Source organism: Rhipicephalus microplus, chromosome 2, assembly GCF_043290135.1.
Source record: "Rhipicephalus microplus isolate Deutch F79 chromosome 2, USDA_Rmic, whole genome shotgun sequence".
NCBI classification, from domain to species: domain Eukaryota; kingdom Metazoa; phylum Arthropoda; class Arachnida; order Ixodida; family Ixodidae; genus Rhipicephalus; species Rhipicephalus microplus.
The window spans coordinates 170,910,039-170,934,977 of NC_134701.1; the positions used below are offsets into that span (position 1 = coordinate 170,910,039).

At 44.3% G+C, this 24,939-nt stretch overlaps 1 protein-coding gene across 1 annotated transcript; it reads left to right on the plus strand.

The window, feature by feature from the left end:
• The first annotated feature begins 4,175 nt into the window (after positions 1-4,175).
• Positions 4,176-21,721, plus strand: LOC119183479 (sodium- and chloride-dependent neutral and basic amino acid transporter B(0+)). The gene is made up of 6 exons (XM_037433708.2): positions 4,176-4,236; positions 5,442-5,573; positions 7,752-7,927; positions 18,985-19,160; positions 20,854-20,980; positions 21,587-21,721. The coding sequence occupies exons 1-6, from the start codon at positions 4,176-4,178 to the stop codon at positions 21,719-21,721; spliced, it is 807 nt and encodes a 268-aa protein (XP_037289605.2).
• Positions 21,722-24,939: the final 3,218 nt, after the last annotated feature.

A 24,939-nucleotide genomic window follows, 5' to 3' on the forward strand; every position in this document is an offset into this window, starting at 1 on the left:
CACAGGATGCATTAAGCCTAGCTCCGAAGCAAAAGGACCTGCTCGAGCTCTGTCAAGTCGGGGAGGCTCATTTCTACCAGCCTTACCCAGCTGTTAGACCGCGTAAACAAAACGGCGTCGTCAGGCACCATGTTGCCTGTTGCTATAGCAACAGCGTCAGAAACACATTTGACTGAACAGGCATTAATGGTGTACGAGCTTCATCTACGTAAGAGCTTTCTGCCCATGTCATTGGGGACCCCCTGCAACGTCACAGAAGAGAGTGAAGTGTGGTCATGTCACCCCGCGAAATTCGAGCTTAGGGTAGGTACTTTTTTTCTTGTATATTGATTTCTTTTAAATTGATTAACTTTATACTGCGTGCCGCTATCGCTGCAGTTCTTGCTGCACTAATTTGTCCATGCGTCAGTCTATGCAGTTCACGAGTAAAAAATGGGGAGTTGAAAAGTGTTAGAGGGCCGCTTTAACGCTATAACACCATTTCGTGGTTCCTACAGAGATTCACATTAGCCAGCACCAAAACTGGCATGCGTTATAAGGTGTTCTTTTTTGCTACGCCTGCTTTCAGATTGGCAAACTTGAATCTTTCGAGAAACAGTCTGATAGGTCCTATTAAATAGAAATATTGAAATTTATCGATCTTTAAACTTTGCATATTTACCGAAGTATTGTTTTTTATGCTTCTGGTTCACATGAAGTGCTCACTAATAAACCCAATTACAAGTATGTTGTTGTATTGTCATCATATATTTACATTAAGCGAAAAGATTTCATAAATGCTGAAACATAACGGAGAAAGAAAATGAGGTTTTCTACAGAATCCTGAGCAATTTTAAAAAAGGAAAACACAAAACATTGGCAATGGGCGGTAAGGTTAAGCAGCTGGTTAACTTAGCAAATGCTTCATAAATTAAATTTCACCTATATGAATGCTCGCACATCTGTAGTATACAGGTTTTTTTTTGTCCTTGCAATTGCTCAAGGTAGACGGGTCTTCGCATTAACGTGATGCCGAAAGAGCACCTAAGTTCTATAAAAAAATTACCATTTTGGTACTATGTGCAGTCACCTTTGTGCATCTGTGCCACTTTTAGACAATACCCGTAGTTCTTGTGGAAACAAGAGTCAGTACTATTGTGAAACAATAATGCATCACCAAACTTTCCATATCTCTTTATGATAAAAAGCTTATTTATCATAATGACGCGTAACGAGTGCCCACATGTACATGTAAATGTTCTCCCTCATGATGTGCATCTTCCGAACATGTGGTCAGGATTGTGCATGAGAAATTTAGAAATCCGAAAATGTACGCTACTTTTACTAAGAAACTTTCATCTTCTAGTCAGTGCTAGCCGTGTTTTCAAACAAGTGTTGTAGTCTCTGCCCTATGAAGCGGCTGCTCTAGTGAACCGATCACCGTGAAAAACCCACGTGGTGTTTAAACAAAAATGTTTTCCACCTGCAACTGGTGCACACTGTAGAAAAATGAGAAACGAAAAAAATTGAACCGTATCTACCTGTTACACTGCAAATATCGTCGAAAGACGATAGTTTTGCGTCTAGAGAGAGTGAAAAAACGTTTATTTGATGTTCTGCCCAAGAAAACCAGAGAATAGTATTTTTGAGGCGCTGCGTTAGAGTGCCTCGAGCGTGTAACGGAGGCGAACGAGTGCGTCGAGGCACGTGTACACGAGCGCCATCTGGCAGTTATCTTCGAAAACAAAGGCATGCGCGCTCTCGGAGAAAGATGCGTGCCTGTCTCGGAGGTGATAAGGTGTAGAACGCAAAGCGACGGGCAGGTGCCACCACCGTGTCGTCGTAGCAAAGCGTTAGAAAGACTTACTTTTTGAGCATGTGCCTCTTCTTTTATAAAGCAGACATACAAAACATCAACGTGTTGTTATGGCGCCTCAGATATGCGCAATGATTGTTTTTAAAGACGATAGTCTTTCTTGCGGACCTCCAACGCAAACGTTGTGGTCTGTCTGTCTGTCTTTCTGTCTGTCTGTCTGTCTGTCTGTCTGTCTAACTGTCTGTACTCTTGTATGTTTGTCCACTCTTTACGGCACCGGAGATTTGAAACGGCCGACCTCATCTGCAGCCCCCACCAATATTGCTCAAGGTTGAGCGTTCATGCTTGTTCAATTGTCAATGGACAAGCAATTATTTCGCATGTCTGGGGCACCATAACAACATGTATATATTCTGAATGTGTGCATTTTACTAGAAAAGGCATACATAAGTAATTTTAGGACCGTAGCGCTTATTACGCTGCGCTGACCATGCAACGCTTGCACGAAAAGGCGAGTGTTCTCAACGCTTTGCTAAGACGAGACTGTGGTAGTATCTACCCGTCGCCCTGCATTCTATACGTTATCACCTCTGAGACGGGTGCGCACACCCCTCTCGGAACCACGTGCTTCGTTTTCCAAGAAAACTGCCAGATGGCGCTCATGTCTCACGTGTGACGTGACGATGCGCTCGTTCGCCTCCGCTGCACACTCGAGGCACTCTTACGCAGCGCCTCCAGAATACCATTCACCGGTTTTCTTGCACTGAACATCACATAAAGGGTTTGTTCACTCTCTCCACACCCAAGACTGCTGTCGTTCGACGAAATTCGCAAAGGAACATGCACATATGGGGCCACTTTTATAGTTGGCAAGAGCACAACTATGAACACTAACCCTTGAGCAATATTGGTGGGCGCTGCGGATGGGAGGAGGAGGAAGATGAATAAATGAGGAAGGACAGGGAGGTTACTGCGGATGGGGTTGACCGTTTGGTGCCATATGAGGTATCGTTAGGGCTGACAAACAGACAAATGTACAGACAGACAGACAGACAGACAGACAGACCGACAGACAGACAGACAACAAATTTTTTTATCGAAGGTCCCCAAAATTTTTCACCGACGGTCTTTAGTAAATCTAAATCAAATATCTTTGTACTTCTAAGGTATGAATCTTGGTACCCCCGTTCTAATGACGAGTGTGCTGACTGCTACATCGGGTACACCTGCGTGGCCAACGTGAAATTAGCACTTGATGCGTTGTACCACCAACGCAAAAAAATTTGCGAAGGAATGCACTTATACGGGCGCCTCATCAAAATATTTCGTCTTAGCGCACTAAATGCGAGTGCTCTGCGGAATATCTCGTAAAGGCAAAATTAGGATCGTAAATATCTGGCGAACATCGACTTCGAGAGTATTAAGTACGTAACCAGCACTTCTAGAATGATTTCGTGGCTCTTTCTTTGGGCTGTTCTAGATGTTTACGAATTCTGGTACGAACACAAAAGACGCATTGGTAGTAGGCTTTTTTTTTTTTGACAAGCATGAATTTAGCTTTTCTTCTAAGCCATTTCAACATGCAATGGTAGCTAGTCTCTCACTGCTAATAGCCTGTTCAAGCGTGGTTTGCTTGCGCAATGATGTCAAAAATAGAGTGAGCTCTCTCGATATAAACACTTACAACACAGAAGCCGCCGCACGTTTAGATCGCACCGCCTTTTCTCATGAAGTACAACAGGCGCCGCCATTACTTGGAGAAGTATGCAGTGTAGAAAAGCACACTTTCGAATAGCGAAAAGGGTTCATTCGGCCTGAACAGAGCATTCTAGGGATAGCATACACTTCTGGTTAAACCAAATGCTTACTGAACACTTCCGAAGAGCAATGTGTCTGACACGCTGACGCCAAGTTTCAATTGTTTCGATTTCGTCATTGTTCTTGGCAAATGGTATACCATGATGTTACCCTAATCTCCATCTTTCAAGAAACCGTAATTCAACTTCTGAATTTTGTGCTGTGGTTGTAATGTCAACCTGCCTTGCTTTGTTTAAATTTTAGTATGCTTCACGGGATGCAAGCAGAGTAAAGCAGATGAAGTTTGCAAGTATTTATTGTTGCAATTTAGGTGTATCATCAAACAATTTGTAGATAAAGTGTGTGGAATTTGCATTCCATTATGCAAATACAGAACATATTGCAAAGCCCTTACCTATGACTTTTATACATCGTAATAAACCTTTCATCGTTGCATCTTCCCGTGGCACACTTCGATCGATACCTACACATCACCGTCCTTGATTTGCAGGGCTCACCAGAACTACGTTGGGGGAGCGGCACTTATCGAAGCTGGACCCACAAGTTTGGCACCCTGTTTGCGATGACAGCCGGGAGTGCCAATGCAACCCAGTTTCCCATGATGGTCATCGCTTATGGTGGAGGTGAGACTTTGTGAACAACAAACTATGGGGCGTTTCAAAACAATTTTTTCTCTACCAAACAAAGTTACGCAGGAAGTACGACCGCCTAGAAATGCTTATGTTGGACTTGGGCTAATGTCTTTGAACTCAGCTGATTAGACTAGCTCAAATCAATTATTCTACTTGGCATGATGGCATCTAAATGTAGTTGCTGGCGTGAAATAAAACTAAACAAGGCCGACCCCTGTGTCACAAGAGTCGGAATACCGCAGTAGTTTAGCATGTTTTTACAGCAGTATAGTTTTCCATTGTGCATTGATGTACAAGAGCTTTCTAAGTGTATACATGTGTTTGGCAGCTGAATCACTGCTAGACGTGGATCATCGTCATATCAAGACTGTATACAAAAGGCTCTGGAGAGGTCACTCTTCCAGCTTTTGCTTTGACTTTGCCGCATTTTCCGCGCTGGCCTCGCGCGTTTTTTTTTTTTCCGCACTTCTCTCTAATTCTATAGTAACATACTAGAATCAACGTCATTTTGTTGCACCTCTCACTTCAGACACTGCCACTGAAGTCCCTGACATTGAATAGACTACTATTCTGTAAAGTGCGCGAGAGAAGACATTGCAACAGAAGGCGACTAATGCTCTGTTGAAATTCCTACGCGACACCGACTTGAACAGGTGGCTGCAACAGCAATGTCACACACCACGAAAGACAACACTGAACTATGAGTGTGCACGCGTGTGCTGCCGAATGTGCTGTGTTTATCTCTCTTCCCTCTCTCCTCTCTTTCATCTCCCCTATTCGCCTGCAATGCGCAGAGTAGCAAACCGGCTGCATATAGGCTGGTTAACCTTCCTGCCGTTCTTTTACTCCTATTTGCCTTCGTTGTCTCTTTTTTTTTTCAATTCAAGTAATCGAGTGCTGAAGAGGTTCTAATAGATGTACAGCCTTGGCCATGTTTTTGCAGACCACGTAAGCAGCTTGCAGTGTTTTTTCTTAGCGGGGTGACACTTTCGGGCAGTTTCGGGTTCAGACGTGGTGTGTCAGGAGCACGCGCTATCTAGTAATCAGGCTCTGTGTCAAAACCCGAAAGTGCTCTAAAGTGTCATCCCGCAGAGCAAAAACTGGCTGCTCGCGCGCTCTACAGAGACGTGGTCGAGACTGTACATATATTTTGCGTTGGCGTCTCGATACCACCATGCTCATTTGCTTTCGTGCAGTGCCTTTCCTGCTGGCCTGCTTTGCTTTCCTATTATTCGTGGCGTTTCCTGTCATGCGTCTCGAGAGCAACCTGGCCCAGTTTGTCGGAGACGGGAACAGGGGCATCTTCAGCACAGTTCCGCTGTTCTTCGGTAAGAACAACTTCTTATGGTCCACACGTGATCTACTCTAAATAGGAAAACACAATTCCGGCATGCTTTCGAGCGATAACTTTTTTATATCTAGGGTTAGCTTGTACACAAGAAATTATTATTTTCATTCTTGCAATTATTCATTTGGTTTGAATATTCACCACCAATAGTGCGTTGCCGCCGCTCGAAGAAAAGGTCAGCTACGCTCATGCAGCCCGAGAACGTTTTTTTAGGAGTCCGTGGTTTCACAAGGAATAAATATTTGACTTCTCTAAATAGTACTTGCATTATATTATCACCCATCAACAGTAATAACGTTGTGTTTTCGTCTAGCCTCAGCCACAATAAAAAAAATCACGAAATATTTTTACCTTATGTAGATAGCTTAGGCACTCCATTAACCCAAACCTAAGAGGTATTCGGGTCCCTATTCTCAGACTGCTGCCTACAGATGTACCTTAACGGGTGCTCTCTACAGACTAATTACTTAAAGGTGTTTCGCAATGAAGCTTTCACCGCATGCGGGTATGCAACCACGCTTGCTCACATGCAATGGGAGTGCAAAGCAGCGTACGCTAAACATGGCGCTGCTTCGGCCTGGTAGGAGGCGGCCTTCAGAAGTTTCCTCATGGCCAACAAAAGGCGCGTTCACGATTGGCCTCGAAGAGAGCGAAACCGGTGAAACTCTCTGAAAACCACGCCGCGCGGCTGGTGCGCGAAAATCATTCCGAGCGCAATTTTCCCGCCACGAGAAACCAGATCCCGTTTTCGCTTCACAGCCTTGGCTGCGCTAGAACAAACCACATGACTTCGTGACTTAACAAGTCCGCCGCAGATTAAACATGGTGGCACCGGCGTCGGCAGTGTCTCGCATCGGTTCAAATCGAAAACTACCCGTGCAGCAAGACGAAGCTTGATGGACTCAACGAGGACGCACTCATCGAGGACGACCCTAACTCTCACGGAGAAGCCACAACTACAGGGGCAAATTTATCTGCCAATTCTGTCAGTCTGGCAACACTGAACTCTCAAGTCCGGCAACACCTTATGCACCGCCAAACAGAAACATGTCCCATGCGGTCGAGTAGTCCTCGCGGAGTGACTGACCGATTCGCCCATGTGGCCCCAACGGGAAAGTCACTCGGTGCGCGCTAACACGTTTGCAGATACCCAACACTCCATGTAGTCACGATCTGCTAATTATTACTTTACAACAATATCTCAATAATTCACAATCGTTATTCATATTTCAGTCACTCAAGAGATCGGTTGAAATAGGTTTCTAGAATCGTGATACCTGCGAACCTTCAGAGATGATCCCTCCATTGAATTCACTTCGCCATCCGGCATCGGAGGTGGTCTCGAAACCCCCACTGCACATGTTTGCTCTCGCGTCTCATGCCAATTGTCGCCCCCCTCCCCTCTCGCCTCGCAAGGCCGATGCTGGGAGCGTACAAAAAATCGACTGCTCGCGCTCCGAAACTATTTTCTGCCCACCCACGGGCATTGGATCAGGCGTTCGGAATTAGGTTTGCTTGACTTGACGCCTTGCTTGACTCAAGTAGCTGTGATAGAAGGAAAGTACTTTAAAACAGTAGTGGGGTGCAACCCAACATGAGCTTACCGCAACTTGTTAAAAGCAACTTTTCTCGATGATTCAATAAATAAGAGCAATAAAGACAGGATAATAATTTGGCATTCCCAAACCATACCCAACTATGAAATATTCACGCGATGCCCCCACCATGCTCAGGCGCATTTACTCAAGTTGTTTCCTTGGGAAAATGTGTGTGGCTTTTTTTTTGTGTCCACCTAACAAGAATTCTCTGCTCAGGGAACGCCCTGGGTTGGCCTGTCGCAAACTTAGTAACAGTGCTGTTGCACGGCTGCTAAATAGCGCTGCTTTTATCGAGTGCCCACGGTTCTTGATTAGCGGTGCAGCCCGAGAACTGTTGACACAATTATCAGACAAGTGGTAGCCTATTTTTTCCAACAAATAAGCGCCAAGCCAGCACAAGTGCAGCCGATGGCAACAATTTTGAAGGTGAGATTGAGCTCGAGATGTGTGCGGCCTTTGAAAGTAGTTGTTAATTGCTTTTAGTGCTGCCTACAAACATCTGCAAATGACGTCCTTGATTGCGATGAATGTGATAGTGAAGAAGGTTATTTATTACGCAGGCATTCGCTACGCACTCACTGCGTACATCTTGTCTCACGTGGTCGCCGACACAATGGCCCTGGCGGACGCTCTGGCGTTACTGATGTCCCTGACGAAGTCATTCGACTGGCATCACGACTGTCCCGGAGGGTGGATGACGCGAAACTTTTCTTGCTACGCCATTCGTTCTGGTTCGGTGGGTAAAGTTTGGCCGTGCACAAAAATGGCGACTAATATGTTTTGCCTTTTCGGAAGATCGCAATGTCGCACATGTTTGATATGGTTTGTTGTCGTCTTTTAACTATGGTTAAATGGCACCTATAGCTAGTCTAAGAAGAAAATATGGACATAGGTTGGGCACGTAAAAAGTATAGGCAGAATAATAGGGTAACTGACTGGATTCCTAGAGAAGGCAACCGAATGAGGGGGAGATATAAAATAAGCTAGGCTGATGAGATTGAAAAGTTCGCAGGTGTAACGTGGCAGCAGAAAGCACAAGACCGGGTTGATTGGCAGAAGGTGGGAGATGTTTCTGCTATGCTGTGGGCGTAGTCACAGTAATAAAGATGATGATGATAACAAGTTCTGTAACATGCAATACCCCCGAGGTGCTAATTTTACTTGACCGCAAAACATAAGATTGCGCGATGGAATCAAGCCCCGAGCACTCACGTTCAAATGGAAGTGAAATCTTCACGACATTGTGGTTAGATGCAGGCGCCGGTTAAGAACCCTAGCAGGTCAAAAAGTTTCACTGCCCTTGGCCACAAGGTTTATCGTAGGGATATTGGGTTTTTAGGACACTAGACCTAGCAAGTTATTGCTGTCTCAGCTGCATAATTATCATGCTGCAGTTTAAATCAATCAGTGAACTTATCTGGATAAAAATAGGATTGTGCGCATATTATAGCTACCTGGAGCCTGTTTTTTAGTTTGGCCAGATAAAAGATGAAACAAAATAATACTTTTTTTTGCCACAGCACTAAAAACGGGACGTATTACCAAAGATTCATTTGCGTTCCATTCAGGTCATCTCTGCACTCGTTTGCCCGGTGTGATCCACACCGGACAAGGGCGTTCTTTTTTGAATTCAACGGTTTTCCAGCACGATAATCCGCTTGTGTGAATTATTGATTGGATTTGATTATTGTGTGGATTATTGATTGGATATTAATCCACTTGTGTGGATTTGACTGTCGCGATGTCACTGTCAAAGCTAAGGTGATAGCGTTAAAGAACCTGTTTGCTAGAAATTGTGATTTTGGCATCTTCGTCGTTGGTTTTAAACGAAAAAAACAGGCGTGGTGCGTGAAAGAAAATTTGAGGTAGCTGAAACAAACAAGTAATAAAATACGTTTAGTTTGAGCGGCTCCTGAGATTGCAACCTTGACCTCACCGCTCGGGGGCACAACACGTTGCGGTGCTTATGCGCCATACATACACTCTCTAGATTACTGGCGGTGTGTGATTTATACGCACACTTTACAGTTGATAAGAACAATTTGAACAGGCTTCAGCACGATAGCCTGAGCTATCACTGGAAAGATCGGGCAAGGGGCCCAGATTGGCATGTTTAGCGTGGCCGTATGCGTTTATATAGGGGCCGCAAGGCGTCTATGCTGTGGCTTTTCTTGTTAATCAGTTAAGGTTTGCATCGAGAAGGCAAGATACACTAGCACTTAGGAAGGTAATACAAGCATAGAGAAACATACTTACATAAAGAGCGGACACTCCCGTAGGGCCCTCCGGCCCAGCTACTGCGCTGCCTTCAGCGCCACGAGTGGTTGGTCAGACCCGATAATGTGTTCAGTGTAAATGAACAAACATTTTTTTAATGCGAAGGTTTTCTTTGTGAACTTCAGCGACATTGAGCGTATCTATCTATCTATCTATCTATCTATCTATCTATCTATCTATCTATCTATCTATCTATCTATCTATCTATCTATCTATCTATCTATCTATCTATCTATCTATCTATCTATCTATCTATCTATCTATCTATCTATCTATCTATCTATCTATCTATCTAGCCTCGTATGACTTTTAGCTCTCCTGGCCGTTTCAATAAGGGTATCAATACCAAACTTGGTATCTATTAACATGACTGTATGAAGAACATATAACATTAGTCATAACATGACAATCATGACATGGATGCCAAGTCATGATTTCCTGCAGCTCTTGTGGTAGTTTCGTTCACATGGCATGTTGCGTAACTGGTATGGTATGACACGATTGCATTCGGAACACAAGCGACCAACCCTAACGTGAAAATCATGACATGCATGTCATGTACCAACATGACTACATGCCACGCTCACGATGCGTTCGTGACTGTTTCGCCAGCGTCACATATACCAAATTTGGCATTACGGTACGTTAATGGACGACGAAGGTATGTGACTGGTGTAAAAATGATAATCATGAGATGTGTGTCATGTAACAACATGACTACGTGCCACGCTCATGATGTGCTGGCGGCCGTTTCGCTAGCTTCTCCAATACCAAATTTGGAATTATGGGACGTGAATGGATGACAAAGCTATGATACTGGTGCAAACATGATAAACATGAGATGCGGGTCGTGTAACAACATGATTACAAGCTACGCTCACGGTGCGGTTTTACGCGACGCGAACGAACGACATAGGTAGATGACGCGTCTAAACATAATCAGGACACGCGTGTCATGTCACAACATGACTACATGCCATACTGATGAAGCACTCGCGGCCCGTTGCGCTAGCTTCACATATGCCAAATTTGGGCATTACGTGACGTCAATGAATGTTGAAGGTATGTGACTGGTGCAAACATGATAATCGTGAGATGCGTGTCATGTGAGAACATGACTACAAGCCATAGTCCAGGCGCCATTACATTTTGACATGACGCGGTGCGCGCGCTCGCCGGCGTTCATATCGTCGCGTCAGCCGGTGTTGCCCCACAAGGCGCTGGGCCTGCCATATACTCGCAGACGCGCGCTGCACTGCGTTGCTTTGACGCATGCGCGTTTCAGTGCGTCCAGCGTCCCTCCGTCACGAAAAGAGGTAGACGCAGTGTTGTCTGGGTAACGCATTGGTGCGAAACGCAGCAAGTCACATTTCGCGCCGGTTGCCGTTGGGCCACGCCGACGGACGCTGGTCGCACCTGGCATCAGACTATAAGCGCTCGTATTTCGCAAACGTAGCGTCGCTGTACCCAGCTTGCGCACGCGTCAACGCTACATCTGAGTATATTGCATGGGCCCTGAATGATGCGCTCGCCGTCGTTTTGCTAGCTCCACATATACCAAAGTCGGTGTTACGTGACGTCAACTGATGATAAAATATAAACTGGTGCAAACATGATAATTCTAACACGCGTGTCATGTAAGAACATGACAACATACCACGCTCATATTGTGCTCGCGGCTGTTTTGCTTGATCCACGTATACTAAATTTGGTATCACGTGACGTGAATAGATGACGAAGGTAAACGACACATACAGACATGATAATCATGACACGGAAGCCATGTACGGCATCATATACCTCCACTTCGTAACGTTTTTGACTCTAAAGAAACATATAAACATTTCTCAATCGTGCTTCGCATATCATTTATTTCCACTGTACGTGGAATCTGCCAATTTTTCCTTTCCAACGCTGGGATTTGAACCCGTATCCTCATGCTCCGAAAGCGAGTGTCTTTACAATCAGGCTACTCACCCTCTTTTTTTCTTTATTTCCGGTAAACTTCACAAACGGGTTACTAAGATATATTACAATTCACTACATACAATACAAAAAAAACTTAAAACATAACTATAACACATCGCATCCTAGAATTCCTTCATGGTCAGTAGGGCTTCTACCCTTTCTACCCACAAAGGTACACATTCGTCTGTTCTTACTACCTCAAGTAATCTTGAGATGCTTTCCTTAAAATACTCTCTTGCTGGTCTTCTGTCTGGGTCACAATGAAATCCAGCCATTCTAGAGCGCCATATACTGTGCAAGGCAGTCATCATGATAAAATCGAACGGTAATCCATCCTCGTTCTCTATTGCCAAATACCTGATACCATGAGGGTCTAACGGAAACTCTTTTTTGATTGTCCTTTGTAATACGTCCCAAAAATAAACTCCTTCCCAACAGTGCAGGAAAACATGGTCGATAGTTTCCGGTTTCTTACAGATTAAACAGTGAGATCCCCAAGGCATATAAAACCCACGCTCCTCTAGGAAGGTTCTTACAGGAAGCGTTCCGGTGTGTAATTTGAAAAAGAACGTTTTCGCACTTGGAGCTGCTGGCATTTTTTTTACTCGTTTAAGTACGTTCTGACCCTTGCGTGCTGTATATAGCGCTCTGTACAGTGGGACGAGGAGCATCGTGTCACATAAATCTTTGTACAGTTTTTTCTTTCCAACAGACCACAGGTAGTCAGTTGAAAAGCGAACACACAAAAACCGCACGCTGGCACTACTTCTTTCATGTATCTTTGCACAGCCCCTGGGGTAACATGGGTGCTCACAACAAACTCGGGCAACAGTCTACTTAGTCTTGTTTGACACACTGTTAGTAGGAAAGGATCTCTTGTCTCACGAAAAAAGAAAAACCTATTTACTAACTGCTTGATAAACAGATGTCCTAGCCCAAGGCCTCCACACTTCACCCGTCTAAACAAATTCGTGCGACTGCACCTTTCCCAGTTAGACCCCCACACAAGTATTGCAAACACCCGATGTAATTTTTGCACATTAACCCGGGAACAGTACAGCACTTGCATCACATACCACAGCTTAGACACAAAAAACCAGTTGCATGCAGTAGCCCTAGCAAACATGGACAGATAAGTTGCATTCCACCTATTCGCTTTTTCTTTAATTTCTTTCGTTTGCTGTGTCCAATATTCGTCAGTACTTTTGTATGACTCGAGCGGTACTCCAAGATATTTAACTGGCGTTCTTGTCCATTTAATGGCTGCGAAAAATTCTGGTGTTGAAGGCCAATATCCATGCCAGAAGCCGAGGCATTTACCCCAGTTTATGTGGCTTCCTGTAACTTCGGCGAAATATTTAGAAACTCTGATTGATTCTTTAATACCGACACAGGTAGTGCTACAAATCGCAACATCATCAGCGTATGCGAGTAGTTTGACCTCTGAAGATTGTACTCTAAACCCATTAATGATGTCATTCTGCAATATCGACTGACATAAAGTTTCAATATAGATGCAAAACAAAAGTGGACTAACAGGGCAACCTTGACGCACTGAGCGCTCGATTCTTATGGAGGGCCCAATGTCTTGTTGATAATTAGTCTCGTACTACCGTTCCGATATGCCATGGCTACTCCGTCAATAATTATCTTACCAACATTAATGTGCTTCAATACTGCAAACAAAAGAGCGTGGGAAACGCAATCAAACGCTTTCACCAGATCCAGCTGGAGTATGGCCACACGAGCATGACAGGTGTCAACACATTCGAGCACGGATCGCATTTTATGAACGTTTGTAACTATGGACCGACCTTTTATTCCACACGTTTGGTGTGGACCGACGATATCTTTTATTACTGACTGAAGTCTGGCTGCCAAAATTTTCATTAATATTTTGTAGTCTACGTTTGTCAGTGCAATTGGCTTGTACGCTGTGACGTGCCTGAGCTTTTCAACCTCGTCTGTTTTCGGAATCAGAACGGTACGCGATTCACCAAAGGATGGTGGTAATTTCTTTTCCTCATATGCCTCATTCAAAACGCCCGCAAGTATTGAAGCGAATTCGCTTTTAAAACATTTGTACCACTTGGCACAAAGGCCATCTGGCCTGGAGATTTCCCAGGATTTAACTTATCAATCGCCCGTTCAACTTCAGATGCAGATATAGATAATTCCAAAGCGTTTTTCACTTCCTCACTCACTTGCGGCATGAGTCCTAAATATTCATCTTTAAATCTTTCTAGGTTTGCCTGTCTACACGCAAAAAGGTTTTCAAAATGACTTGAAAATACGGATAAAATGCTGTCCGTATCAGTTACTTCGTGACCATCCTTCTCTATTTTCTCGATATGATTCCGTCGAGCGTTCGTTTTCTCCACCCCTAACGCTCTTTTGGTTGGCGTCTCTCCAGCCGCTAAAGCCTCGGCCCTAGCACGGACAAGTGCACCGCGGTAGCGTTCCTCGTCATGCAGTGCAAGTTTCTGCTTAATATTGCGTATGTCAATTTTGTACTCTCCTGGTTGTCTGCACTCCAAGTCTACTAGTCTTTCCAAAGTCTTTCGGAGTTCTTTTTCTTTCTTTTTCCTTTCATAACTCAATGCGCAAGAACGATCAATAGCTTTTATTTTTATTTGCTGCTTGAACTCTTCCCATTGTTCTGCAAGTTTAGCTCCATCATCCATTTTTATTTCATTGATGCAGTTCATAACCTGATCTAAGAAATATTCGTCAGTGATCAAAGTGGAATTCATCTTCCACAGCTCCCATGAGAAAGTTCCACCTTGTGTTTTCTCTCCCATATCACATTTAACTAAACAATGATCGCTAAAGTGTATTGGGTAAACAGCATATGTCTTGCAGTGGGCTAATAATTCAAGCGACACGTAAATGCGATCAAGGCGCGCATGGCTATTCCCCTGAAAATGTGTGAAACGCACCTCCCGCGTTCCCTCCATACAGCTGCCCACGTCTTCTAACTCGAATTGAGTAACTACGTCCGCTAGCGTCCTACTACTTTTATCGTAGTTGGCGCGTCCATTTGCTCGATCTCGCCCATTGAGGACACAGTTAAAATCACCAAGTAATACAGATTTCCTTTCCAAAGTGAAGTGCTGCTTTAGGCTTGAAAAAAAAGTGATCGCTTCTCACAAATGGTTGGTGCATAAATACACATTATACGCCACTGACATTCATTGAATACAAAATCACAGAAAACCAATCTACCAGACGGGCAAGCGAAGGTATCTTGCACTACCAGACCCGGTAACTTCCTAATGAACAAAACGCAGCCTGCAGACGTGCCTATTGCTTGACTTACAACTGCGTGGTAACGCGCCGTAAACCTCAGCACCATGCCCCGGGTCTCCTCCTCACCATCTACTTTTGTTTCTTGTACAGCAAGTACATCCAGATCATGATCCACAAGTAGCCTGTAGACTTGGCTCTGTTTCCGCTTGGCGGCGAGACCTCGAACATTTAACGCTGCCACTCTAAGTTTCGGTGCAGCAGCCATGTCTACACAGTGAAGAAGTTAGCCCGGGGCATGGTGCTTACCTTCGGCGTCTAGCATAGAGCTAGACATCTTCGGAGCCTCCAGGTGGACCCGTGCCACTGGAGGACAAAGGTGGCCAGTGATTGTCCGATATCGGGTTGGGACGCAGCCTTGTGCTGCTGCGTCTGAACGAAGTCGCCTTCGCAGGTGGCCCCTCTTCTTTCTTTTCGCTGGACGCCTCACGCCGTCCTGCAGACTGCTCGCGGGGTATTTTGCTTGGCGCCCCACCACTGATACTCTCGCACGACACTGGAAGTTCGGTTAATTCCACCGGCTCAGGCTCCTTCGATGAGGTGCTTGTGAAGCCTTCTTCGGTTTGGCCGGCTGGCTTTTGAGTAGCCACCTCCCCAGATGCTACGTCTGCTTTGGCTGTTGGTTCATCACCACCAGTCGGTGTAACTGTACCTGTTGAAGGTTCAGGGTTCACCGCGTCGCCTGCGCCTTTCGCCGCGTCTTCAGCCTCGGTCACGTCCATCACCAACTCTGCTGTGTCGTCACCTTCGGCTGATCCGATAGCCGATGCGTACGTGCGCATGCACGCATCTTCGCTGTGGCCGAACCGCCGACAACGCGAGCATCGGGGTACCTTACACTCTCTTCTAACATGGCCGGTACCTTGGCAGCGCAGAAACTGCATTGGCCGACCAGGTGCAACCACAAGTGCCAGTTCACCAGCCACTCTGATTTGATGGGGGAGATCTTCAACCTTCACGCCACTCTTGAGCTTAAGAAGCACAGTCCGAGTGTTTGAACCCTTGTCGCTGACACCTTGAACACGCCAATGCTCCCTTGTGACTTGTACGACCTTCCCATAAGCCGCCAACGCCGTTCGCACGTCTTCATCGTTGACGCCGTACAGCAGCCAATGAAGACGCAGCCGCACCTGCTGATCCTGGGGGTCTACGATGATGCAGCGTCGGCCCTTGACTTTCAACTCCTTCACATCCAGCAAGCGTTTCGTAGCGTCCTCGTTGTTCATGGTGACTGCCCAGACATGATTTATCTGGTAGGCCCCCAGTGCCAACACCTCCGGCAGCAGTCCTGTAGGTCCGAGCGCGTCTCGGAAATCTTCGACTCGATACGGTCTGCCGCGCACATCACCGTGTAAAAACACGGTGTTTTGCGCGACGCGTCCCTTGGGCAGTGGTGGCAAAATAATCTCATATCCTGCGTCTTGGTCTTCGGTCATCCTGTTACCGCGGCTAGTATGTGCCGCAAACGCCGCTCCTACGGAGCACATGATTCTTGCGTCCGACGCGCGTGAGTGCCGACGAAAGAATCAGGCTACTCACCCATGCTTCCGCGAAGGGAACGCTTCTACAGCACATCTAAACCACATTATTTTGCCTCTTTGTGCAAAACAAATTCAGGAAGGCAACACTTTCCAGTCATACTTTTTTGTTTTATGTCGTGGTGCATCATATGTCCTTAGCGGGACATGATGCAGAGCAGATAGATAAAATTGCACAAGGTAAGAAAATTTTTCCTTGCAAAAAATTGATGCCAAAGTTGGGCAACAATTGTCCTCCTGAAGAGGCCATTACATGTCTTAAACAGGGAGTATAAGCAAGGGTGTGTGTGCCATCTATTGGGTGGTCGTACCCTTTCTTGCTGTTCTGCAAATAGGCTCCAGTGGCTACCCTTTATATAGTATATATCTTTGTGACACGAACACGTTCCGATTACGCTATATTGCAGTTTACTCTTGAAAGCGAAGCTGATGAATCCTCCAAGTTTTGTTCGCGTTGCTGCTGCCGATAGCCATGCGCCTTTGTTCTTTCTTCCTGTGGCGTGAGCACACAGCTTCATACCAAAGACCGAGTTTTCGGGTCTGTGATCTACGTCGCGGTCTGTGATCTAAATCACAGTGCGGTGACTGCCATACACCGCATTGTGAGGAACGTTACCGCTCGTAGGCGCCATGAACACCAGCGCCGTGAACGCCGCTTGCCTTGCGGCAATCGTTTTCAGTATAGTGAACTAGAGTGATCATCATAAACTACGGCAAAACCCACTGTAGGAGGATGCCTGTGACTTCACCCATAGTACCTACGCTGCGTTGAGTTGTCGCTTGCTGAGGGAAGACACTAGGTTCCACAATATTCTTTTGAATCGGGCTTGGCTAGTGTGACATCGGGCATGGCAGTGTGCGCATGGATACATGTGTGTTGCAAGTAGCCACTGCAATCATCACTAGCTGCCAGATTCAATAAAAACAAGGAAAAGTTGGAAGGGAAAAAAGTGCACGTGGTTAATGGCTCACGTGGCAGGCATCCTTGTGGCGGAGGCAAGGACCACGGCGACATTGGAGCGCTACCGCAGCATTCGTGTGCGGTGGTAGCCTTCCAGTGTAGCCGAGGTGGTTTCTTAGATCTTGTCTGCGAACCAAATCAAGCTCTCACCCAACTGTAACGAGCTTCAAATTTGCGGACCCGAGAGCTCGGTCTTTGTGCTCACACAAGGAGAAAGGATAAAGGCGGATGGTCATCAGCAACAGCAACGCGAACAAAACTCGGAGGATGCTACAGCTTCGCTTTCAAGAGTAAACTGCAATATAGCGTAATCGGAACGTGCGCGCATTGCCTTCCCCATTGCTAACCTATCTTTCCTTCTCGATGCACACCATAACCGATTCGCAAGGAAAGCCAAAGCATGGATGCCCTGCGGCCCCTATATACGCGCATACGGCCCAACAAAACATGCAACCTGGTCCCCTTGCACGATCTGTCCGGTTATAGCTCAGGCTATTGTGCTGAAGTGTATTCCAGATGTGCTTATCAACTATTAATTGTGCGTATAATTTACGCACCACCAGTAGGCTAGAGAGTGTATGTATGGCGCACAAACATGGCGACGCGTTGTGCCCCCGAGCGTTGAGGTCCAGATTGTAATCTCAGGTACCGCTCAAACTGGACGGATTTTATAACTTGTTTATTTCAGCTGCCTCAAATTTTTCCTCATGTACCACGCCTATTGAAACGAATAAAACAAATGAAATTCACATTGTCGCGATGTAAAGTGCTTTGCGTTTCTATATTATTGACATCCTTGCTATAACGTGAATGCTGACGTTACGTCAGACCATACGTGACCATTTAAACACCAACGTAGTTCATGTTACTCTTAAGGCCACTATATAAACAGAACTACCAGACTTACATACGCACGTGGATCCACCCGCAACGCATAGTTCAAAGTCAATACAGTCAGCATAGACAAAACTCACCGACTGCTTCGCATGAAACCGATTCCAACGAACCGTGACAACTGCCGAATTTTCAGATTAGGAGCAAGTTTACATCGGGGCTGTGTCCGCCCATCCGCGACCGTCAACTCCTCCACTGTGCATGCGCCATCTCTTTGCCCTTTCGTCACGCTCACGCGAGGAGGTATAAAAACCTCTCTTCGCTCTAACGCGAAAAGGCGGGAGGAGGACCTACGCCACAGCTGTGGTGGAGGGAACTCTCTTCAGCAGCGGTGCGCTCGTACATAATGCTGGGTATCTCGCTCCCTTGCACTCTCCTAGCAGCACTCGGTGTTCACTTTGTGGCACACACTAGGTAACGCACAGAAATGGAAGGCGGGCAACATAAGGGGTAAACAACGTACACACAGCTCTACACTAATGAAACATGCATGGAAACATACAAATGGAAACAACAATGGCAAACAGAAGTGAACACCAGCACTGCTTCGCATCCTCACATGATTCCCCTAAATGGGGATCGGTGTAACTTTTATGACGCCATTGTTCAGATGTCCTCATCGCGACGTCACAGGTTTATCTCATTTTTGACTATAATATGATGTCGCATGGTGCTTTCATAACACGATCATAATCATGGTGTAAGACACGTTGGTGTTTGTACCGCTTCTGTCAAGTTTGGTGTACTGAAGGGATCACGCAGAGATGTACTTAAGGCTAGCACTTTAAATGTGCTTTTACACAATCCCACGGTAATAACGCTGATTTCGAGTCTTTATATTTCGTTCAGGCCCCGTGTAAGCTGGCAAGAGATGATCTTACTGATACCTTTCGCCATGACACAAGGAGTGAGGGCATTCCAGTGTCAAGCGGAAACAAAGTACGTCTGATTCCTTCGGAGCAGTACAAGGATGAAGCAACAGGTTGCATACCGGACTTGCCAGATACAGCAGCACCATATCACTTGTGAGTGGTCGATTTTACACGCTTATTTTGTCCTGGAAAAGGACGATACAACCAGGAATTATTTCTGTACATTTTACACAAAATATCGTTCTGTTCTTGGTTGCTTCCACAGTCTCGCTATTGAGACCTATCGCGTTGCGTCTAGAAAAATCGACGAAATCTTCATAAAAAGTTTGCTTTAGTAATTACCATTACTGACGATTCATTATCTGCATGGTTAAAATTCACGTGTAAAAGGAAGCGGAAGACGTTCGAGGGCCTAGCGTTATTTTAAATAACACATCCTAGTGATCTGCCTGTCCACTTAGAGCAAAAATGTGGGGAACAGAATTAGTAAAATACCTATTTCATACAGATCATAGGTAAAAATAGCGTGAGCGCGAACTTATTCTCAAGACCCTGAAATATCGGACTGACCCAGACCCTGGGAGGAACTGCTTTCCAAACATCGAGGTACAACGTGTTCGGTGCCTGCCTTAATTACAACGACATGTAGGTATGGCACGATCCACACTATTAGGAACCTGCTTATGCGGATCAAGGATGGATTGCTATGTTATATGTTACAAGGTTAGAATATGTTCACTTGGGGGTTGACTTCTTCACCTAATCCATGGGGGAGCATCAGTAACACATAACACTTGTAAAAAAAGGAAGCCTTGACAGCCGCAGAAGAACGTTAAACATATATGAAGCTACATGTACATTGGAAGAAATTTGTTTAGGAACATTCATCTTCTTTCTCCAAATATAGCTCACAAAAACTGTGAATGCTCCCTGTAAACTGTCAATTCAAAATACTGGGAAAATAAAAAGACACAAATAAAACGCTGAAATGGTGGGTTTTCGTTTGTGGATTATCATATGGTTCATTTTATTCATGTACCGCTCGCGAAAATCGAACATCCTTTGCAGTAATGTAGTCTTTTGCTTTTTTGTGGTATTTTGGCTTTGTAAGCGAGAAATATATCAAGAAAAAATTTTTAGATATGGAGAATACACAAACAAAATAGTTGAAACACTGTTAGTACATCTCGTAATACAGATTTCTCAGGAACTCTTGATCGGTATTGTAACAGGCAAAGGAAACCACGAATAATACGGCCGCTTCATTATATTATAAAGAACAGAAAGTTATTTATACAGAGGAAACACACACACACACATTTATATATATATATATATATATATATATATATATATATATATAGAGAGAGAGAGAGAGAGAGAGAGAGAGACAGAGAGAGAGAGAGAGAGAGAGCGCACATTATGACAAGGGTGTGTGCGGTTGTCCGCGCAAACCACATTCTGACACAAACTGCACCATAATGTCTGAGATTATTCTAAATTTTTTTGCATCATCTATTAGGCGTGAGCAGGCAAAGATGAAGAGCTGAGTTCAGTCTGTATAATTGTCGACGTTCATTGCTTTGGATAACAATATCGATGACCGACTATCTGTGTTCAGTGGTTTGAGTGCATGCGTATATCGCTGTAATCAGACTCTTAGTTTCGTTTTCACTACTTTGGTAAAAAAAAAAAACTTCCTTCTTTGACACTCAGACTGGTGGCGTTGTCAATGCTGTGACTACGTAACAATATTTACGTGGTTAGCATTACTTATATAGTGCGACTTATGAGGCACTATTATAATCAAGCGGCATGTCGTCTGATTCATGTTGCCTGCATGCAGCCGCCGACAGACAATCTGGGAGCCAGGTGCAATCGACTCCTTTTGGGCAGAGCCAGTCTTTGCTATCGCTGTCATCTGGCTGCTAGTGTTCGCGATCACGCACAAAGGATTTCTGAAGCTCAAGGCGGTAGGTGACTTATTTGACTGAATATTGTTCCAGAAAAGAAAGTTCGTTTTTGTCGAAAAAAAATGGTATTTATACGAGAAAAAGTCCACAATGAATAGCAAGCTGGTAATTTCCTAAACGAACAAATCTGACATTTAATAATTGTGAGTTTTCCTTGAAAAAAGTGGGCCAGGTTTATGATGCAGTCGTAGCAATTATTCATAAATAAAGGTACTCTTATGAGATTTCACGCATTGTGGGAATCGATGTAATGCGAAACGAAGGGCGTGCAACAGCTTATGCCACAGTTTGCATTGCGTCTTACAAGGCGGCTTGATATTTGTGTGCGATTTGAGCAGTGTGTATTTCATTATTTCACCAGTAACGTTAGCTACACTCCCTTTCAAAGGGCAGCTCATTACATGCCTTACGTGACATCAGCACCAATGTTATACCGCGGGCGCCACTTTCACTTAAACGCAAAAAAAGGAGATTTCGGGAACCAGCAATACTAATGAATAGGTTGTTCATTTTTAGTAGTACGTTGTTCTTACAATTTTATGCGGCTTCAAGAGATCAATTAGCGGTAAGTGACTGTTTGGTATCTGTTCCTTCACTCTTATGCAGTTCTTCTACGCCAGTGTTCTCCTGCACATTGTGACCACCTTAATACTCTTGGCACGAGCGTCAACACTAAACGGCGCTTCGTGGGGCCTTCGACTGTTCTTCCATGCCAACTGGTCGTCACTTACCAGTTTGTAGGTATCTATTAATCCCATGTGGATCTTTGTGAATAAGAGAGAGTTCTGAAACATCGTCTTGCAAGGTGCCTCCGTGTGAAACGAACATTGACTGATTGTATATAGCGTTTGCAAATTGGTTGAATTCATGACATGAAAAATTGATACAGACAAGACACACACACACACACACACACACACACACACACACACACACACACACACACACACACACACATATATATATATATATATATATATAAAATATAAATATAAAATATATTTATATATATAAATATATATATATATATATATAGGCTAAAAAAATGTATACCTAAGGGCTCGTTTTTCCGTGTTTTGACACAATGATATTGAGATCTAACAAAGAATAATGCCAAGATTGTATAGGGGAAGTTATTAGAAGAAATGTAATGTAAAGAAAATGTAAAGAAAAGTGGATGAAAAAAATAACCAGCTGCGAGCAGGAAATAGCAAGAAAGCAAGAAATATATATATATATATATATATATATATATATATATATATATATATATATATATATATATATATATATATATATATATATATATATATATATATATATTATTCTCAACAGGGGCAAGAAAGGAGTCGCTACTTAGTGGTTTTATTGTAATAACCTTAGAGCTTGTCTACAGCTCTGTCAGGCTTTCAGAACTTGAGAGAGGGCAATCCCTTTCTGTTTCCCAGTATCGCTGCCGGTGTTCCAATTGATCTTCAACGGCAAACTTTGTTACATTTGTGTGTTCTTGTTATGAGCAGACAATAATTTGAATGATAGCAGAATAAACTGTATAGATCTATATATCATGGTCTTTCCTAACAAACGCGTTGGTGTGTCGCCAAGTTCGACATGGCACTTATAGAGCAGGGTGGTGTGCAAGTAGTCTCTTCTGTCAGACATGTGACAGATTTTGTTTCAGCCTTTTTCGAAAGCCTTGAAGTTTTATGATTGTTACTCAATTCATTTGGAGGTACGCTTCCTGTGGCTGCCTTACGCATTACTTAACAGACGAGTGTCAACTCGCAACTCCATACACCACGAAACTGCAAGTTGTGAGCTTTGCTTATCGACACACATGTCATTGACTCTGGCAGTAGTCAATGATTCGATGGAAACCCGTCTTATGGTGGAGGAGAAACGTGAGCCAATAAAGTAATACAAGCAGAAACGCATAAATTGTAAAATGAAGAAATAACATATAAAGAAGAGAACGTGAAGAGGGCTTCTGTAGAGAAGGTTAAGAGTACTATATTTGTATTCATTTCCTACTTTAATTTCATGCGGTTCATTTTAATCACACGTAACGTACTCTTAGACGAGGTTATAGAGAAGGGAAATGCGCATTGATTGAGTGTTTCAAACTTCACTTTAACGTTCGTGCTCAGAATTAACACCCCGCTCATCGGATCAAAGTGCCAGGTCAAAAATGAGTGCAGTATCCAGGTCAAAAGGTGATGCAGTGATGCCATGTCGAAAACGGGTGAAATGGCCAGAATATTTACAAATGTTGTAAAAACAGTGCTATCCTTTATCAGACGTAGAATCATAGCCAAAATAAAGTGGCACGTAACGGAGGAACGTACTATATGTTTTAGTGTGCTACGTTCGGGACCCTACCGGAGCGAATGCTACTCTCTGAAAACTAATCAGAAAAACACTGCAGAATGTTCATATTTTTTTTAGGGGCGAAGCTCCTTAGGGCGTGGGCTGTGCGTCCCCTGTAGCCTGTATGTAGCCACCTCTAGTTTAGTTCTTGCAGTGTTCACTAAAGGGAGGTACCGTCCCCTGTATGTAGCCACCTCTAGTTTAGTTCTTGCAGTGTTCAGATGGCGGTACCGTCTCCTGTATGTAGCCACCTCTCGTTTAGTTCTTGTAGTGTTTACTAGATGGTGGTACTTCTAGCTGATGATGAAAAGATGCAAGATGTTATAAACTAGAAAGCGGTACTTGTAGTTGATGAAAGACGCGAGATCTTATAAAATAGGAATGATGTCACATATGGCGCGTGTCATTGGTTGAAGGCAATCGTTCGATTTAGTGCGGTGACGTACGCTAGGGGGAGCGTTGTAATAAAATCCGTTCGCTGTTGGCGCGCGCTCGGAGTCGCCGGATGGATAAGGCTGCACAGCGGAGAGAGCGCAAGGCGGCAGCAGCGCGCGCTCGCAGACAGAATCCCGATGTGCGAGCGCGCGAGGCAAGGGATATCGCAAGCCATCCATCGTCTAAGAACAAATAAAAGTTGATTTGTGTATATACACACACAGCGTTTCTCACGTCTTCACATGATGATCGACTTGGCGAATTACACGGAAGATTCACAGTTTACCGATGTTTTCACGTACAGTAGTCTAACTGTGTTAGCCTTTCAGTTTATCAGGAGATGAATTAAGTAAACATTGTTCAAGTGTAATCATTCAGAATGACATCTAAGCTATAAATTCTTAAATTTTGATGTGGTCGAACGCCTTGTACGGGTCACTAGAGAGTGGAGTCACTGGAACTATGTATCTTGGCATCGAGCGATTCAACTGTTTCAAGAACAGGTTTCAAGAGTGAGTTCCCTTTCAATTTTCTTGCGATGTGGGATCATCACATCACTCATTCACAACTCACTTGATGAATTCACTGAGGTGTTCGTTTTATGTTTTGCCGATGAAGTAATTTAGTCTCTTCAGACATAAAGACACAAAAGATTGTAGCACTCATGTACTCTCATTAAGAAAATATTAGTTATTCATGTTTAAGCGTTATATAGTTCGTTCGCATGGTCTCGTGGCAGAGATAATGCTAATAATAAAAGAGAACAAGGATAAAGAAAGGCTATGATATTGTTATGGGGAAAATCTCAGCCGCTTTGTCAATCGCTAATATTCACTGGCGTTCTTCGTCAGTGCCAATGCGAGTGGTGCAAGAAGAGATCCTCCCATGTTCAACTGCCCGTATCCCGTCATAGCTTCCAAACAATTTATTGTCATCAAGTGTAGTAGTACTATGATGACTTGATCACATGACGCCCTGACATAAAAAATGAATAGAGCGCTGTATTAGATGAAATGCAGACAGGTTGCAATGTCTACAATTCTAAAAGAAGGGCAAAGCCTTCCTAAATGTGAAAAGCTTTCGGAGGGTTTCAGACCAAGATCAATAAAACGACTGAGCAGAACAATAAGCAGCGTTTCACCTTCACACCGCCTTAG

Bases quoted from the DNA above. Each gene is read 5' to 3' on its own strand.
- LOC119183479 (XM_037433708.2), top strand. From the start codon at position 4,176: ATGACAGCCGGGAGTGCCAATGCAACCCAGTTTCCCATGATGGTCATC. The intron at 4,237-5,441 runs GTGAGACTTTGT...GCTTTCGTGCAG, and splicing joins GGTCATCGCTTATGGTGGAG to TGCCTTTCCTGCTGGCCTGC. The intron at 20,981-21,586 runs GTAGGTGACTTA...ACTCTTATGCAG, and splicing joins GATTTCTGAAGCTCAAGGCG to TTCTTCTACGCCAGTGTTCT.